Here is a 19927-nt window from a genome sequence, read left to right as displayed (position 1 = left end):
TCTATGGGAGTAGGCTGAAGGTTCCTGAAAATGATCTTTCGATTTAGAAATATTATTGATAGTGAGTATAGCATGTAGTGAATCAGATAAAATGGATCAGAAGACTAAGAACTAGCCATGAAGGAAAAAAAAGTGGTTTTTCATACTACATCTCAGAAGACATTCTATAAAGATATTTACTGTATTTGATTCTTTTAAACTATATAAACGTGTGCTTGCAAATTTTATTTTAGGGATATCATGTCACATTTCATTGTCTAAAAATCCACATGCTTCCAGCATTTGGAGGTGTCAAGAATATAATTGACTCCATCTTTAGATTTTCCTGGAAAAAAATTTATCAGGGCAGCCTGACTCTTTAGAAAAATCACATTTTTATTAAGTTATGTTTGTATGAAAATACAGTCAGAGTGGAGAGTACTAAACAATCCTACTTTTAAGATTATATGGAAAATCACATGAAAGTGTAAAGAATATTGTAGAAATAATGAGTAATGAAGGAAATTGGCCCGATCAGATAGACTATACTGTCAAGCTATGATAATTAAAGCCATTTGGTATCTCTGGGAATAGTTTCATCAATGGAACAGGATAGCCTAGGTATAAATGCAAATACATATGAGAATATAATATGTAATAAAAATATATTTCAGTCACTGAGTAAGAGATGAATTTTCCAGTAAATTTATGTAGGCAATTTGCTGGCCATGTAGGAAAAAATAATAAAGTGTGATCTCCACTGCACTCCTTCACACTAGAATTAATTCCTAATGGATTGAAGTTTTTAAAAATTTTAAAATATATTTTACTGATTATGCTATTACAGTTGTCTCATTTACCCACCCCTGCCCTGCACCCCACTTCCCACCCACATTTCCCACCTCCTTAGTTCATGTCCTTGGGCTGTACATGTAAGTTCTTTGGCTTCTTCATTTCCTATACTATTCTTAATCTCCCCCTGTCTATTTTGTATCTACCATTTACACTTCTAATATCCTGTACTTTTTCCCCCATTCTCCCCTTTCCCCCTCCTCACTTATAACCCTCCAAGTGACCTCCATTTCTGTGGTTCTGTTCCTGTTCTAGTTGTTTGCTTAGTTTGTTTTTGTTTTTTAGGTTCAGTTGTTAATAGTTATGAGTTTGTTGTCATTTTACTGTTCATAGTTTTGATCTTCTTTTTCTTAGGTAGGTCCCTTTAACATTTTATATAATGAGGGCTTGGTGATGATGAACTCCTTTAACTTGACTTTATCTCCCCTTGCATTCTGAATGAAAGCTTTTGTGGATAGACTAATATTGGATGTAGGTCCTTGCCTTTCATGCCTTTGAATACTTCTTTCCTGCCCCTTCTTGCCTGTAAGGTTACTTTTGAGAAATCAGCTGCTAGTCTTATGGGAACTCTTTGTAGGTAACTGTCTGCTATTCTCCTGCTGTTTTTAAGATTCTCTCCTTATCTTTAATTTTGGCTAGTGGAATTATGATGTACCTTGGTGTGTGCTTCCTTGGGTCCAACTTCTTTGGGACACCCTGAGCTTCCTGACCTTGCATGTCTAGTTCCCTCAGCAGATTAGGGAAATTCTCCTTCATTATTTCTTCAAATATGTTTTCAATTTCTTGTTTTTCCTCTTCTTCTGGCACTCCTATGATTGGGATGTTGGAACATTTAAAGTTTTCCCAGAGGTTCCTAAGCCTCTCCTCATTTTTTTGAATTCTTATTTCCTCATTCTGTTCTGGTTGAATGTTTCTTCCTTCTGGTCCAAATTGTTGATTTGAGTCCCAATTTCCTTCCTTTCAGTTTTGGTTCCCTGTATATTTTCTTTTATTCACTTTGCATAGCCCTTCACTTCTTCCTTTAGTTTGCAACCATACTCAACCATTTCAGTGAGCATCCTGATGACCAGTGTTTTGAGCTCTGCATCTGATATGTTGGCTCTCTCTTCATCACTTAGTTTTATTTTTGGAGTTCTATTTTTGGTTCTTTCATTTGGGCCATATTTTTCTTGTCTCCATGCACCTGTTACGTTGTAAAGGGTGGAACCTTAGGTATTCACCAGAGAAGGGCAACCCACTTGACTGCGTTGTGGCACTGTATGAGGGGGAGGGGTCAGAGAGGGAACAGTGCTGCTTGCTCAGCTCTTGCCAGCTTTCAGTCACTTCCCCTGCCACCCACAAGCATATTGGGCCCTTCTGGTGCTGATTCCTGAGTCAGTAGGCTTGTGTATTGTAGGACTCTGTGGGTCTCTTCATTGAACTTGCCTTTAAGGCTGGGAGTTTCTCCTGCCACCACAACCCCCACAGGTTTTCACAGCTAGAGGTTTTGAGATTTTATTTCCCCATGCTGGAACTGTGGTTTGTGTGGTCTGTCTCACTCCCCAGTTGTTCCTCCCAGTTTACCTGCATGCAAATGTAGGACTGCTGGGTCCACCAGCCACCACCTTGCCTCTTGTCCTCTCCACCCTGGCTGCCCCTCCTACCAGTCTGGATTAGTGTTTCTCCTTTAACTCTTTGGTTGTTGAACTTCTATACAGTTAGATTTTTGGCAGTTCTGGTTATTTTTTGTTTTTAAGTTTGTTGTTATCCTTTTAATTGTGCAAGGAGGCAAAGTATATCTGCCTGCACCTTCATCTTGGCTAGAAGTCACGAGTCTGAAGTTTTGTTCTTTTTTTAAAGCTGTGCTTCCAGCTTCTTTCTTTTTTTAATAAAGTATTTTTTTAAGATTTTATTTATTTATTTTTAGAGAGGGAAGGGAGGGAGAAAGAGAGAGAAAGAGAGAGAGAAATGTCAATGTGCGGTTGCTGGGGGCCGTGGCCTGCAACCCAGGCATGTGCCCTGACTGGGAATCGAACCTGCAATGCTTTGTTTCTCAGCCTGCGCTCAGTCCACTGAGTTATGCTAGCCAGGGCACGAGTCTGAAGTTTTAAATGTAAAAACTGAAATTACAAAAAGTGCCAACAGAAAACTTGGACTTCTTATTTCATAATTTTGCATTACACAAGGCCTTTTCAGTAAAAATTTCAACACAGAGACTATAAAGGAAAAAAATGATAAATTTGACCACATAAGCATTAAAAGCTTATCTATTACCCCCCAAAATGTCATAGACAAAATTAAAAGATATATGACAAGCTGGGAAAAATATTTGCAAAACATGTGATCAAGTACTTATTGATTTGATATATAAAGAGTTTAGCAAATTAGTAAGGGAAAAAAAAAACAATCACCAAGAACTCAGAGAAATGATAAATGAAATTTTCATTTTGGAATCATGTTTGATTGATATGATATAATCCCAACTATAGAGGCTTAACAAAATGAGGTCTTTTTTTTTTTCATATAAGAAGTCTAAAAGCAGTCCAAAGCTGGCACAGCAGCTCCGCGGTGCAAAAGGGTGTAGACTCTTTGTTTGGCAGTGTTTAGTGGGTGGCTTTATTCTTCATGGCTACAAAGACTACATCTGAGGCAAACAGCAACACCCAATAAGATGCATGCTAGTCAAATCTACCCTTTAACAAGCTCTGCTAGACACTCTCTCACTTGGCCTGCCAGCTCTAGAGGCTTTTGGGAAGCTGGGCACATTTCTACCCCAAACAAAAGAGGTTTGTTAGGAAGGAAGGAAGAATGGGTAATGGGTAGGCAACCAGTTTTCTATGCCACAGCTTTGAAGGCAACTCACAGATAAAGAAGTAAAAGTGGCTTGTCAACATATAGATATTTAACTTTATTCATAATTTAAAAATGTAAATCAAGACCACAGTGTAATACCATTTTAAATATATCAGATTAGTAATAACGAGTTTGCTGTTACCTAGTTTTAGCAAGGTTGTTGTGAAGTGAGCATTATCAGACACTTTCTTGTGGGTGTAAATCATTTTAGAAGGCAGTTTGGGAATCTGTAGCAAATTATTTATTTTAGTATGTAATTGATTTGTCAACTCTACATCTAGAAAGGTATCCTACAGACGTATTCATATGAGTATAGGAGATATATATATCTAGATGTTTGCTGTATCATTACTTGTTATGGCAAACAAACAAACACATAAACTAAACTAAAACAATCTAAATGCCAATCACTAGGGAACTAGTAAAAGATGTAATGGTATATATGTCCAAGAATATATTTATTGTTAAAAAGAATAGCTAAATTTGTGTGTGCTGAAATGGTAGGTTTTCCAAGTCATAGTATTGAATTTAAAAGGCCAGATACAGAAGAATCATTTATATAAAATGCTGCCATTGAGTGAAATATTGAAAAAAGATGTATGTTTAAGTATGGGTAATTTCAGAGTGGATATACAAGGAACTCTTGAAGTTACTCACCTCTGGAATGGAACTTAAGTAAGACTCATACCTTTATTTTATATATATTTTTGTTCTTGTTGAATATTTAAAACCTGTATATGTGGTTCCTACAGTACAGTTTTTGGAAATAAAACAATGAATATGTCTTTTGTTAGGGGATAATCAAGAGACTTAATAACCAGTAGGGACACTAGCCATTAACAGTCCCCTAAATTCTTTCTCTTGATTTAAAATGAGAAATACCATTTCTGGTTTTTAGACATGATTATATATGGGAATATATTTCTTTACTATGTTGGAAACTTTGTTGCCCCAAGGCCCCAATACCTTTATTACTATTCTCTTACTTGCTTGGATTTTTCTCCTTAAACATCACTTTCATCAGAGAAGCTGTCTTTGTCCATCCTGATTCAAATACTGTCTCCTTCCCTAACTACCATGCACTGTATTTCCCTTAAGCTGCTTGATTTGCCTTTCTGGCAGTGATAGATTTTGTTTGTCATAGGTGACTTGGTGTCTTAGTCCATTTGGGCTGCTTTAATAAAATACCACAAACTGGATGGCTTGTAAACAACAGAAATTTATTTCTTATAGCTCTGGAGGATGGAAGTTCAAGACCAGGCTGCCAGCATGGTCAAGTGAGGGCCCTCTTCTTGATGCAGACTTCTCACTGTAACTTCACATGACAGAAAGGGAAAGGGAGGTTTTTTGGGGCCTCTTTTATAATCTTATTCATGGCTTAATCACCTCCTGAAGGTCCTACCTCCTAATGCCATCAGACCCTCCAAAAACCTAATACCATTAGATTTTTGACATACACATTTGGAGATGACACATATATATTCCAACCATAGCACTTGGGGACATGAAGTTTGCCATAATCATTGCATACCCAGGCCTCCTAACAGTGTTTGACAGAGTTGATCTCAAATATTTTAAAGTGACTGTTTAGAAAATATGAAATATTTGTTGATGAATATTGTCTTCAAATTGATGGCTTCTAGTCTAGTGTTAATGACCAAGTATGAATTTACCTCGCCCCTCCCCCTCATACCCACTGAGTACAGTTTACCTGGTAATGGAAGTTCTGGCAGCTGTAACTGGAAGGGATAGGTGTTTTTCACCTCCCCAGGAAGCTTGAGAGAGGACTCAGTAGAGCCTGAGGACAAAGAATCCCTTTCTTTCTTATTGAAGTTAACATGGAAAGTGCCAGGACCAGGGCTGGAAATCCAGGACCATTTGGCTTTTTCTCCAGTGAGCCTTCAGATCTCTATAGCCCACTGTCACTTGCTTCCTCCTACAGGGATTCACATTTGTTATCCTGTTGTTGTTACAAAGGGTGAATTTGTGGAATCCTGGATCCCACCCCCTGCAGCTAGAATGCTGGACTGGAATATTCAGAAGATAACCCCTGATTCTTTTTGAATTGCTTTATGATTTTTGACGTGTGTTAATTTTTCTTTTCATTGAGGACAGAGATCCTGTGTCAAACCTTTTTTATTTTGTATCATTTGTAATTTCTAGAACAGTATCAGGTCAATATATTCTGTAGTATAATTGGTTAAAATCAAGAAGCAAAAGCTTTAATGGAGTCCTCAATTTGGTTTCCACTTCTAATGTTATGGCAGAATCAGTAACTTTTTCCAAAGATTGAGTGTCTCTGATATGTTAAGGTTCTGAGTATGGTTTGATGGAATGGAGTGGAATTTTCTCTTCTGACACAAGTTAACTTTTTCTGTCTTCCAAATTTTGGTAGATAAGGAACTTCAAAGGGGTCATTGGTCATACTCGATTCACCTTTTTAAAGAATTGAGACTTTACCTGGCTGGCATAGCTCAGTGGATTGAGTGTGGGCTGCAAACCAAAGCATCCCAGGTTCGATTCCCAGTCAGGGCACATGCCTGGGGTGTGGGCCACATCCCCAGTGGGAGCCACGTGAGAGGCAACCACACATTGATGTTTCTCTCTCTCTTTCTCCCTCCCTTCCCCTCTCTAAAAATAAATAAAGTCTTAAAACAAAACAAAACAAAACTTAAAGAATTGAGACTTTAAAACAGTATGTATTACTAGAAAACTGTACTTAATGGTGACACCCTTGAGCTGTGGTAGTGTTGGGCTTTTGAGGAACGGCTGGGTATATGTAGGGTTTGTAGTGAGAGGATCTGGGTCAGTGGTTTTGTGTTCTGCTCCTCACTTCTTTGAGTTTCTGTAGGCTTATCATTTCCTCCCTGTGCCTCTACCTCTTTCCTCCCTCCCTTTGGTTTCTCATCTATCAAATGAATGTAGTAATAACCATTCCATTGCCAGTTTTGTAGGAGCAGGAAATGATAAAATGCACTTGAGTTAATATATGTCTAAGAGGATGATGGCAGCAATCTGTAGATTTCTCTTCAAAGGCAGAATATAGTGGCACTTTATTAATGAGCTAATGCTTCTGAACTTAGTGATTGGCTCCTCTTATTATGTTATATGGTCTTCATGTTACTGTGCTTATACTTCCCATCTATAAAAGATATATGAACTAACTTAAGTGCATCTTTAAAGGATAGGTCCTTGGTTTTCCAGGAAGTATAAACTGTTGTCCTGCTTCTGTGTTTAAAGAATATTTATATATTTTAAAAATATTTTATGAATTTATTTTTAGAGAGAGGGGAAGGGAGGGACAGAGAGAGAGAGAAAAAAAAACATTAATATTAGAGAGAAACATCAATCATTGCCTCTCATACATGCCCTGACTGGGGACCAAACCTGCAACCTAGACATGTGCCCTAACCGGCACCTTTCAACAACCTTTCGCTTTGCAGATGATGACCAACCCACTGAGCCACACAGGTCAGGGCAAAAATATTTATAATTTTTATTGTTCTTTTAGAGTTAGAGGCATGTATTTTCATTAGGGAACATTCATTATTCTCCATTCCTTCATTTTCTTCCTCACCTGACCACCCAACCATTTCTCTCTGTGTATATTAACATATTTATTTTTCCCAATGTATGTGTAATTCCTTCAAGAGAAAATGGCATTCAAGTGATTTGGCATGCAGACATTAAAGAGAAGAAAGAAATCCACAGAAATGTATTTAAAAGACAGAGGTGTCTTGTTAAATGTGATGGGAAGATGGAACAGTAGCAGCTGCCTTCTGGCTGCATAATCACTCTCTTGATAAGTTCTCACATGTTGAAGAAGTGTTGTATCAGTTTTACAAAAAGAGCTTGCTGGCATGAGGTAATGGCTGGTTGTTGCTTATGGGTAGACATGAATCTCTAAAACTAACAGTACTCCTAGGACTATGCCTATTAGAACTGGTAGGGGCATCAAAGATTATTAGTCTAGTTTCCTAATTTTTCAAATGAGGAAGAAAGCATAGTTCAGAGAGGTTAAGTGGATCATCTAAGATCAGGTATACTGCATCAGATCTGGAACCCTGATTTCCTGGTTCTGTAGCCCAGTATTCTGTCCATTTGTGTTTTGTGGATATCTGTGAATTTGGCTGTTCATCTGTGACCTCACTCCATGGTCCTCTTGATCAGTTGATTGTTCTAGGCTTAAATCCTGACCAGAGCCAATCCAGTCAGGTTTCCCTATCTTCCTGAGTCTGAGTAATGGCCCCTGAGAATGTTAAAACTAATGAAGAGAGGAAGTCTCTCTGATGGCTTAAGTTGACCAGTGTACAGTTGTGGAGCTGTTGTTGGGCATCACCGTCCATAGTAGAGAAACCTGTTTCTAGCTATTCCCGAAACCTGTTACATCCGTACTCTTTCAGAAGTTTGAATTGTTTTTCTCTTGGATTTTTTGAGCCAACAATCATCCTTTTTTACTTAAAATCATTGTAATTGGGATTCTGGCACTAGCAATAAAAATAATATAGATTAATACTCCTGTTAACTTCTTTATTTTAATACTTATAGTGATTCTCCTTAAAGATTATGGAACACATACAGTAAGTCATTGTCTCATATGTTTGAAGTCTGAGTTTGCAATCTAAATGTCCAGATTATACACATTTGATCACAGTGACTGTGTCTCTTACCATCTGTAATTATAATTTCTTTCTAGAGCAGTTATAGACTTCATCTATTTAAGACATTTTATTAGGGTGAATGAATCTTAATTGTATTAATTCTTTTTTTTCCTTAATCTTCTTAACTTATTTTATGCAACTGTTTGCATATATATTAGTAAGACTTTGGATAGTCTTGGTTTATTAATATTTACCAACAATTTTCTGTATGGATATAGAAAGCCTCTAGTATGGTGCCCAACAAGTCACTTCATGTTAATTTTTTTTTTCTTTCTGGGAACAATGAGAAAGAGTATTTCCTTTTATACAAAGACTGTTTGACATTTTAACTTGGGAAATTGACACCTTGTCACCACCCCCACCACCCAACTGCTGCATGTCAGTGGAGCACTGGCTCTGGCTGTTGTAGAAGGTTAATCAGGTTAGGGACATTAATAGATTTTCTTCAACATGATAATCTTTGAGAGCCAGCAAAATGCTATAAAGTATCTGTCATCAATATTACTACCACTAAATGTTTAAATAGCACCTCAGAGGTTACAAAGTTCATAATCAATCTTCACAACAGCTCAGAAAGATGTCTTTTAATATCCATGATTTATAACTGAAGAGGCTGAAGTATGGTTTTTTTTTTTTTTTGGTATACATCTTACTTAAGAGCAGAGTTACTACCCCGAAACTCAAAAAAAAGTCTTGAGTAGTTTTTTTTAACATCAAAGTGAAAATATGAAATCTGAGCACATTCCAAGAAAAATTTAGAACTGTGAGATAGTGCCAATCATTGTTTCATTAAATTATTAGTGATTTCATACCAAGGATGATGAGCCCAGATAATAAGTTCCCAATGTGATCTGGGGCCCCATGCCCTTTCAGGAGACTCACATACTATCTTATCATCCTCATACCATACACCCCCCATTGCAGGAGTGTGTGGGTGTGTGTGTTTGTGTTGAGGAGTTTGGGGATGGGGAAGGTGGTAAATGAGTGAAAGCACTTTATTAGTTACTGAGAGGGTTTCAAAGGTGAATCAGATCCCCTCACCCCATAGTCTAGATAAAGTCATTGGAGCTGAAGAACAGACTCAGTTCATGGGAGGAAGAGGAACCAGGAAGAACATTTCATAACCATGGACCCAGGGGAGGTCTTGGGGAAATGGGATACAGGAAGTCCAATTTGGCTGGGGCATATGATGTGTAAAAATAAATAGGAAGAGAAGGTTGGGGAGGGAGAGGAAGGTTAGGCTGGGGTAGGGAGTTTGGACATCATTCTCTGGGCACTTGGGAACCATTAATGGTTTTTTAATGGTTTAATGATGTGATGTTGGGCATGTACTTTTTATTACAGTAAGCTTTGCTATTTCTGTTTCCCATGCCTCTCATATCCATTCTGTAAACAACCCTGTCCTATTTACAGAATAAATCCTAGGCTTACCCTCTGTTGACAGTCTCTACTGCCACTAGGCTCACCCTGATCACTACCATTTCTCAACAGGGCTGCCATGGCAGCTTCTTTAGTGGCTTGCTGCTTTCACTCTGGCCCTGCCAACCAGTGCAAAATAAAATCTGTCAGTGTCGTGGTGTAAGCCCTGTATCATCTTTTCATCACACTTGGAGTAAAATCCAAACTCCTTGCTGAACCCACAAGGCCTTGTATAACCCTGCCTGACCTGGCCCTGCCTTTCTCACAGTCTACCCTCTCTTCGCCCCTCTCTCTTGACTCTCACTACTCTGGTATCCTTTGTATGTTCTGAACACCCAAGAACCTTCCCACCTCAGAGTCTGTGCATTTGTTTGGCTCATCTGCCTAGGTTGTTCTTTGCCCAGATCATCCCAGATTAGCTTTTTACCAAAAGATGCCTTCCTTGCCTCTGATGTAAAGTAATTCCTGCCCCAGTCACACCCTCTACCATTTGCCAGGACTCATTTTCTCCATAGCACACTTACTGTTGTGTGGATGGGTTTTTATTGACATGCAAGTGCATTACTTGACCCCCAACCTGCTCAACTAGATGTGAGCAGGGACTTCATTTTGTTCACTGCTGTATTGCCAGTACCTAGAAAAGTTGTGACACATAGTACATATTTATTGAATTAATAAATTTAGAGATTTGAAGAACTGGAGCAGTGAGTTCAGCATGATGAGAGTGTATGTTCAGAGCCTTCTCAGTGGAAGTAAAGGGGCAAAGGCAGGTGAAAGTGTGCAACCTTCTGAGGGAACTGGCAGGATCTGACATGGTTTGAAGTGTTGAGTCATTGCAAAGGGAAGAAGTAGAGACGTTTTAGCTCGAATGAGTTATGAGACACCAGGATTCTTTTGAATGCTCTCAGTCAACCATCTTCATTTCAGCCCTACCCTGTACCCCTGCCTTCAGAAGAACTTGAAGCCTCCAATTTCCAATTTTTGGGGGGTTTTATGAAAAAAAAAACTGAGTGGTTTCCTATAGGTGTCCCCTTACTCCAACCAACCTCACCCCTGCCATGGAAGCTTAGGTTTCAGCTTTCACAGGTCTGCTAGGTGAGCAACTGACTACTTGTCTATTTTCTTTCCATTTTCTAAAGGGTCAGTTTTCTTCTTGTTTTTTTCCTTGTCCTTATTTGGCCATGCTTTTTTTTTTTTTGTCTTTCCTCTCAGCTTAGTGGGATTTGAGGAAGGAGTAGACATAAATGCATACATTTAATTTACTAAATTTAATCAGAAGTGCCCTCCAAATCCAATTTGTTTTATTTTTACTAATTTCTTTTATAGTACTTGCATTAATTTAGCATTTGTTCTTCATGTTCTCACTTGCTAGGCCAGATATTTGAAGAAGATGTCCTTTGGGAAGAAAATTGAGGGGTTTTAAAATATAGTGTTCTGCCCTGGCTGGGTGCTTTGTTGGTTAGAGCATTGTTCCAACAGGCCAAGTTTGTGGGTTCGATCCCTGGTCAGGGTACATAAAGAATCAACCAATGAATGCAACACAAGTAGAGCAACAAATCCATGTATCTCTCTCTCTTTCTTTAAACACCAGTACAAATTTTTTAAATGTAGTGTTCTTGAAATGTTCATAGTGCTTCAGTGTGTGAGATTTCACAGAGGCCCAGTCATTTCTAACCTCTAGACTCTGATAACAGAAATATAGTTCCACCCTTATTTGTGTAAACCATCAGGAGCATTTTAATATGTTTGTAATAAAGTTTGTAGCTTATTGTTTAAAATTGAATTTAAGGTAGTAAATCAAAGCTTTTGGTGACGTGCCCCTGACAGCAGGGAGAGCCTGGTAAGTGATCCTTAGGAGCTGATCAAAGAGAGTTGCCAAGCATTTTTTCCTGTATTTGTGTTTGGTCCTTTAATCTGGTAGTGTTTCCATTTCCATTCTGAATACAGTAATGCACACTCCACCCCCACTCAAGTCTTCTTGGCAGCATGTGGCACTGTCTTTGCCAAATGACCCCTGTTCAGACATCAGCCTGCCTTTGCTATCTAGCGTATACAAGGTGGAGACAATGGTGATTGTCAGGAAATGGGCATTGATCAAAATCTTATTCATACCACATTTTTGTTCTAGTTATCAAATGAAAATTGAAAATGAAAATAGTAAAGTTTACTGAGAAGTGATTACTAGTCATTTCTGCCTAGGTTCACCTTTCCTGGCCAGTGAAGATGGTGTGCTTGGAGGAGTGATTGTTCTCCGGTCTTGCAGATGTTCTGCAGAGCCTGGCTCCTCCCAAAATAAGCAGACACTTCTAGGTAAGCTGGACATAAACACTATGTGTGTGTCTTTCTCTTTCATTTTTTTAAGACATGGAAAGATTTCTATCCTTAAGTCAATAAGCTATGGGAGGGCCAGGATACTCTGTTGACATGTAATCTTCTCTTTCTACTGATCTTTTTGCAGAGATAAACATCTAAAAGATGAATGTTTACTTCTGAGTCTATGCTTAGAGCATATTTTTAAAATGGGCTTGGAACCAAGGACCTTCACTAAAGCCCAATATTAAGAATATTGGACCATGTATTTATCCCCTGCTTTATTCTACAAAACATTTGAGATGACCCATAACAATATACACAGTAACACAGAAAGCTTCCTCCTGTTCTCCCTCCCAAAAAGGAATCAGAACCACGTGAAGAGCTGCTGGTCTAGAAATCCATCCTGGCTCCATCACTTATTGGCTGTGACACCCTCATGTGTCACTGTTCTGTGTCACTTCCACATCTGTAAAATAAGGATATATGCCATGTCCTTCTAATAAAGCTGTGGTGAGAGAGGGTCAAATGAGCATTTTTCAGATTTGCAGATGTTCATCCAGATGTGTGATAAAACCCAGCCTGCCCTCCACTTGCCATGGCCCAAACTTGTAGAGCTACCTCTACCCATGGTTTGCCTGTTTCTAATTCATTCATCCAGAGGGGCATTTTTATTTATTATTATTTTACTTTTTTAAAAGATTTATTTATTAGACAGATGAGAAGGGAGGGAGAAAAAAGAGGGAGAGAAACATTGATGTGAGAGAGAAACATCTATCTTGTACACACCCCAACCAGGACCAAACCTGCAACCCAGGCATGTGCCCTGTCTGAGAATTGAACCAGTGACCTTTCACTCTGAAGAACAATGCCCAACCGACTGGGCTACACAGGTCATGGCCAGAGGGGACATTTAAAAAAATCTGCATAAAGATGCCACATAAAGTAGTAGAGAGCCCTATATGTTATTTTTTAATTGACTTTTTAATTGAGGTATACAAACATTCAGAAAAGTGCACAAATCATAACTGCAACTTCTTGACAAATTATGACAAAGTGAACCCACCCATGTAACCAGTCCCCAGGTAAAAAATAGAACTTTACTATAACCTCAAAAGACCACTTATAACACCTCCCTGTCTCTACCCCCTCCAAAGTTAACCGCTATGCTGACTTCTACATACTATGATTAATTTTGCTTCGTTTATATTTTATTTAAATGGAATCGGAGAATATGTACTATTTATGTCTGATGTGTTCAGTCAGCCTTAAGCCTGTTAAATTCATCCATGTTCTATGTGTTAGTAGTTCTTTTCTCTTGTTGTATAGTATTTCCTTGTGTGGATATACCAATGTGTATTTATCCATTCTTCTCTAAGTATTTTTTCATATAAACAGGTGATTAACAGGAGCTGTGGTAGTTAACCTCTTTGTATAAATTTCCTTATAGGAAGTGTGGGTGGTACCTGATCTGTATTGTATGATTGTTATGAATTGCTGTAATAAAGTTTCTTTATAACTTGAGGATCTGAGTATAAAATAGAAGACTGGGCATATCTCATGAGCATAAAATTTTTTTTCTGTAGAAGCCTGGAGAGCTTTCATAGAATCTCTCCCATCATTCCTCAAAGGAAAAAAAAAAAAGCACTTTTGTGTAAAGCAGGGGTATCACACTCATTTTTACCAGGGGCCACATCAGCCTCACGGTTGCCTTCAAAGGGCCAAATGTAATTTTAGGACTGTATAAATGTAATTACTCCTTAACAGTTAAGTGAGAGCTCGGTGCTGCTCCCGGGTAGATGCAAGGTGCAGGGCCTGAATAAAACATTGTAGAGGGCCAGATTTGGCCTGTGGGCCTTGTGTTTGCCACCTGTGGTGTAAAGTGTCTCTTTCTTCACGAGGTTTCTGACCACCAGCCTTATCATTTTTCTTGTGGTATTCTCTATCTCTTGCTACCCATTATACTTGGTACTGACGTTGCTCCCAGGAATTTTTTTTGAAATGGCCACTTTTTGTTAAACCAAGGCACATTAGCCATTTGCTTATTTGGTATTTTAATCATTGTTGAATTCTTTAAATATCTTTCCCAGTTAGAAAGTAGGGAGTTTGCTTTTAAGTACCTGGGCCTTCCAAAAGAATTCAGAATAATGCTTAGTACCAACAGGTGGGAGGACAGTTTTAAAACTGCTTCAGGGACTGTTCCTAGGACAGAGAATTGGTTTTTTAATGAGCATGGACTCGTCCATTTGAGTTAATCATGAAAGTTATAAGGTATTTTTGGTGGTATAGTATAGAGATATATATATTTAAGGATAAGTCATAGAATTTTAGCTTATGTTAAGTAAGTTTTATCAGCAAGGTAGTAATTTGTAAACTGGTTTTTACTCTCTGTCTCAAGAAGAAGAATGAAATGTGTCTATTTATGAACTAAGTGAAATATCATCATTTGATAAAGTGAACAGGAGGGATTGATGTTTGTGAGGTTTATCTACTAAAATCTAATGAATACTAGTATCAACTTGTAGATGCTACAAACTACATGGATTTTTATATTTTTTGCTTTAAAAAGTTATATATGTTCAGTATGTAGTATGAAAGCAAACACAGTGCAGAAATATAGGAAGGGAGACATGAAAGTCACCTTTGGTCACCCCCTTTTCCAGAGCCACCACCCTCTGGTTCTGGTTATTCTCCTAGTAAATATTTTCACTCTATAGAATGTGTTCATGCTTCTCTTTCTGGATTAGTCAGTAACATATGATTCCTTTTGGGCAAAAAATTAAGAGTATAGTTCACATCACAATGTCTGACTTCAGCTTTTTCTGTGTCTACTCTCTTTTCTGAAAAATCATAGTGTTTTCATCACACAACGAAAGTAGTTTCAATAAAATGGCATTGCCACTTAGTATTGTCCAGAAAGACAGTATGAGCCACTCCTCTTGATACAGACATCAATTACAAGAGTCCCAGTGGGCCCCGTCAAGGGTGGGATGACTGAAATATAGGCACTTTCAGGATTTGTTTTCCTTTACTGGTTCATGAATAGAGTTAGAGAATCTCAGGTATGAAGAAAACCCCAAAGTCCTCTTATGTGACCTTATTACATATGTTTTGCCCATAAGCTGTTGGCAAGAAGTGAAGCTTAATTCCTCTTCTCTTGAGATTCCCTTCCAATGCATAAAAACATGGCAAAGTGACAGTGTGTGATTTGTGAGGTGAGGTCAAAAAACACATTGTGTCTTCTCTGAGGCATCTTGCTCTCTCTGCTGGATCCCTTACTCTGGGAAAGGCCAACAGTCATTTCGTGAGGACACTCAAGCCGCACATGACAAAAAACCGTGAGTTCCTTCCAACAGCCAGTGAGGCATGGAGGTTGAGTGAGCCTTCAGCACTGAGTGAGCCTCAGCTCTGAGTGAGCTTTCAGATGACTGCAGCCCTGGGCAGATTTCTTGATTGAAATCTTGTGAGAAACCCTGAGCAAGAACCATCCAACAAAGCCACTCCTTAATTCCTCACTCACAGAAACTGATATAAACGTTTGCTGTTTTAAACTACTATATTTTGTTGTAATTTATGCTGCAATAGATAACTAAGAAACCTTTTGAATCCTCTCACTGCCAAATGGCTCTCTAGTTTGTCCAACAATCCACAATGATAAGTCAAGGTGCTCTGTTGCATCTTTAGGCAACTCAGACAGTCAGGTTTCAGTTTGCATTACTGGATGCTGGTTCTCTTTGGATCCTTTGGGACAAATGTGATCAGTGCCATCCACTTTGCGTGCCCTGACCACTCTTTCCCAAACTGTCTCCTTCCTACCTCTACTCATCTCCCACCTCCATGCTGTCACCAGACTTCTCTCTGTATGGGGAACTTAATTATGTCCTGCAAAAAAGGAAGTCAGGAGAGAAGCATACTGTCTTGAAGCAGAAAGGCCAAAAGGAGGGCCAAAAGGAGAACCTGACCCAATTATGACTTGAGAGCTACACTAGTTCTAGTATCAGAGGGATGACAATGGTCAAAACAAGAAGCATAAAAGCATATATACTTAGTTTGTCTGTATGTCTAAGTTAAATGTTGAATAACTTTCTATAAAAGCAAAATATATATCTCTTATCCTCATGCTCTTTACTTTTAATTCTTCAGTGAGAACACACATATACACACTCTCTCTCACATTTCTACCTCTGCTGCTCATTCCCCTACAAAATGGATAGGAACTACTTACCTTGATGGAAAATGCACTTCCCTCATATGACCCAAGAACATGCTTTCAGTATTGTTTCTGACTACTACTTCTTTTTTTCCACTCATCTTCAAAGCCCCAAATTCTGGCCATTCTGGATTGCTTGTCTTCTTCAAAAGGTTCATGCGTTTTCCCTAATAACTTTTTTAAAATACAATTTATTGGGATAACATTGGTTTACAAAACCATATGGGTATCAAGTATACAACTCAACAAAACATCTTCTGCACACTGCAATGTGCACTCATCACCCAAAGCAGAGTCTCTTTCTATCTCCATTTATACCCCCTTTGCTTACCTCCACCTACCTCCACCCACTTTCCCTCTGACTATCACCACATTGTTATCTGTGTCTGTGTGTTATATGTAAATTTTTTTTTGCTTAATCCCTTCACCTTCTTTCATTTAGCCCCACAATCCCTGTCTCCTCTGACAGCTGTTAGTCTGTTCTGTATCCATGCCTCTGTTTCTGTTTTGTTCATAAATTTATTTTGGTCATTAGATTCCATGTGTTAGTGAGATCATATAACATTTGTCTTTCTCTGATTGGCATATTTCACTTAGGATAATAATCTCCAGGCCCATCTAGCTGTCACAAAAGGAAAGATTTCCTTCTTTTTTAAGGTCAAGTAGTATTCCATTATATAAATGTACCACAGATTTTTCATCCGCTCATTTACTGATGGGTACCTAGACTGTTTCCAGATTATGGCTATTATAAATAATAATGCACTGAACATAAAGGTATATATATTCTTTTGAATTAGTGTTTCCAGTTTCTTAGAATGTATTCCCATCACTGGGATCAATGGGTCAAAAGGGAGTTTCATTTTAAATTTTTTTAGGAAACTCCACACTGTTCCACAGTGGCCGCACCAATATGCATTCCCACCAACAGTGCATAAGTGTTCCCTTTTCTCCACAACCTTGCCTACATTTGTTGTTTGTTGATTTATTAATACAGCCATTCTGATAGGTGTGAGGTGATATGTCATTGTGGTTTTAATTTGTACTTCTTCAATGATTGGTGATGTTGAGCATTTTTTCATATGTTTATTGACGGTCTGTAGTGGGCAAAAACGAAGTGTTTTCCTTAAGATAAGGAACAAAGCAGGAATATCTACTTTTACCACTTTTATTCAAGGTAGTACTGGAAGTAGTAGTCACAGCAATCAGATAAGAAGAAATAAAAAGCATCTAAGTTGGAAAGGAGGAAATAAAACTGTCATTATTCACAGATGACATCACATTGTATATAGGAAACCCTAAAGAATCTACCAAAAAGCTACTAGGTCTAATAAATGAATTTGACAAAGTAGCAGGATACAAAATCAGCATTCAGAAATCTGTGGCATTTTACACACCAATAATGAATTATCGGAAAGAGAAATTAAGGAGACAATCCCATTTATTTGCAATAGAAAATAAGGTAACTAGGGATATATTTAACCAGGGAGGTAAATGACCTGTATTCAGAAACTTACAAGATACTGAAGAAAGAAATTGAGGAAGAAATTGAAAGAAAATAAGTGGAAGCATATACCTTGTTCATGACTAGGAAAAATTCACATCACTAAAATGTCCATATTACCAAAAGCAATCTGCAGATTTAATGCCATTTCCATTAAAATGCTGATGACATATCTCACAGATCTAGAACAAATATTCCAAAATTTATATGGAACCACAAAAGACCCCAAATAGCCTTAGCAATCTTGAGAAAAAAAAGAAAATTAGAAGTATCATACTTCCTAATATCAAAATAAACAACAAAAAACAGTAATTGAAACAACATGGTATTGGCACAAGAACAGGCATATAGATCAATGGAACAGAATAGAGAACAGAGAAATATACTCATGCCTTTATGGTCAAGAACATACAATAGGGTAAAGACAGTCTCTTCAAGAAATGGTGTGGGGAAAATTGGACAGATAACATGCAAAAAAAAATGAAACTAGACCACCAGGTTACACCATACACAAGAATAAACTCAAACTGGATTAAAGACTTAAATTTAAGGCATGAAACAATAAAAATCCTAGAAGAAAATAATCAGTAAAATTTCAGACATTTCTTGTAGCAGTGTTTTTGCCAATATATCTCTTTTGTGAAGGAAACAAAGGAAAAAAATAAGCAAATGGAACTACATCAAACTAAAAATCTTTTGCAGAGCAAAAGAAACCATCAACAAAATGAAATGGGAGCCCACTGAATGGGAGAACATATTTGCCAGTGATACACCTTATAAGGGGTTAATTTCCAAAACACAGGGTCTGGCAGAAGTAATGCCATTGAGTGTGATTGGTAGGGTTTGTGAATGTCTTGCATGAGATGGACAGCAATTTGAACATTTCACCTAAAATGTCATATGGTGTGCTTGAGTATGATATTGTTACGCTACAGAATTACATGGCTATGATTTTGTAATAAAAGATTTGGAATAGATTACCAGCTCATAAAAAAGGAACATTATTGTGCCAGACCTTGTATATGAAAAAACTTATACAGCTCAACACCAAGCGGACAAACAACTCAATTAAAAAATGGTCAAAGGGCCTAAATAGACACTTCTCCAAAGAGGACCTACAGATTTCCAATAACTTTCGCATGCTATTACCTGTACTTGAAATGCCGTGGACCAATTACATTCCTCGTTTAAGACCCAGGACAGATAGGAGTCTTCTAGCCATCCTTTGGAAGCCATTCTCCCAGGCAGTTTGTTCCTTGTATTGTTTTTGCAACATGCTGTTGGCATACACCATGACACATCCTAGACATGTGTTAAAGTGTCTGCTTCTCTCTCTAGGGAAGCACTTTGTAACTTTTTTTCTGAACTCAATTATTTCAAAGGAATAGATCAGAGGTCTTTGAACCCTAGTGACTCACATGGATGGTACAAGGGTTTGAAATATTTTTCCAAGTATTAGAATATTACACTGCCTTATGAGACTCATACCACCAGATTGTGAATTGTTTGAAGACAAGGACTGTGTCATATCCAATTTCTGTTCACCCTCCACAGTAGGCTCCCAATAATTATTAGATGAATAAATTAAGTGCCAAATAAACTTCCTTATTATTTAAAGAAATTTTTAAAGAAAAATTTTTAAACAATTTTTAAAGAAATTGACCACTTTTTTTAGAAAAATAAAAAGTTGCATGAAATAACTTCATATGCTGTAAAAAACAAACAATGTGGGTAGGAAATGTTGGATAATGATGAGTGTCCAGGAACAAGAAGACAGGTTGGAGACAGTTTAAATGGATTGCTGAAGACAGCCTCAACAAACGGCCTTGTAAAAAGGACAATCTGGATGTGAATGTTTTTGCAGCACCCATCCCACCACCTCCCACCCCAGATCACAAGATGCTGGCAAAGGCATGCCTACAAATCATTGCTTTAACACAAAGCAAATGCTTGTCCCTGGAATGAAACAGCTGAAAAGAATTAATTTTCTCTGCTTTTAGAGAAAAAAAACAACAATATTTTTACCTGCTAAAGTACAATTACATGTGCTTTCCAGGCCTCTATAGAAGTGTTTTATTGAGGCCACTGTGAATAGTATGGCTAATAATTGCATAAACAAAGACACATCAAGCCTTCCAGTTGAAAAAAATGAGTTCTTTT

The 19927-nt window shown here is 37.9% G+C and overlaps 1 protein-coding gene across 6 annotated transcripts in view; it reads left to right on the top strand.

Annotated features, from left to right (window-relative positions):
• The window catches only part of TASP1 (taspase 1), a 295111-nt gene that overhangs the window by 225829 nt on the left and 49355 nt on the right, over positions 1-19927 (top strand). For 4 of the 6 annotated variants that reach the window (XR_006785060.1, XM_045833623.1, XM_045833622.1 and 1 more), the window contains one exon: positions 11943-12053. The exons of the other annotated variants lie outside the window; for them this stretch is intronic. Coding sequence is in view for 3 of the 4 variants with exons in the window: in XM_045833623.1 (XP_045689579.1) it covers positions 11943-12053 (111 nt within the window). In the remaining variant the exon portion in view is untranslated. The remainder of the gene's footprint in view (positions 1-11942; positions 12054-19927) is intronic. 6 annotated transcript variants of the gene reach the window in all.

This window comes from Phyllostomus hastatus, unplaced genomic scaffold (assembly GCF_019186645.2).
Source record: "Phyllostomus hastatus isolate PE091 unplaced genomic scaffold, TTU_PhHast_1.1 phas_contig_17, whole genome shotgun sequence".
Lineage (NCBI taxonomy): Eukaryota > Metazoa > Chordata > Mammalia > Chiroptera > Phyllostomidae > Phyllostomus > Phyllostomus hastatus.
This window is presented reverse-complemented; position numbering and strand designations above follow the sequence as displayed.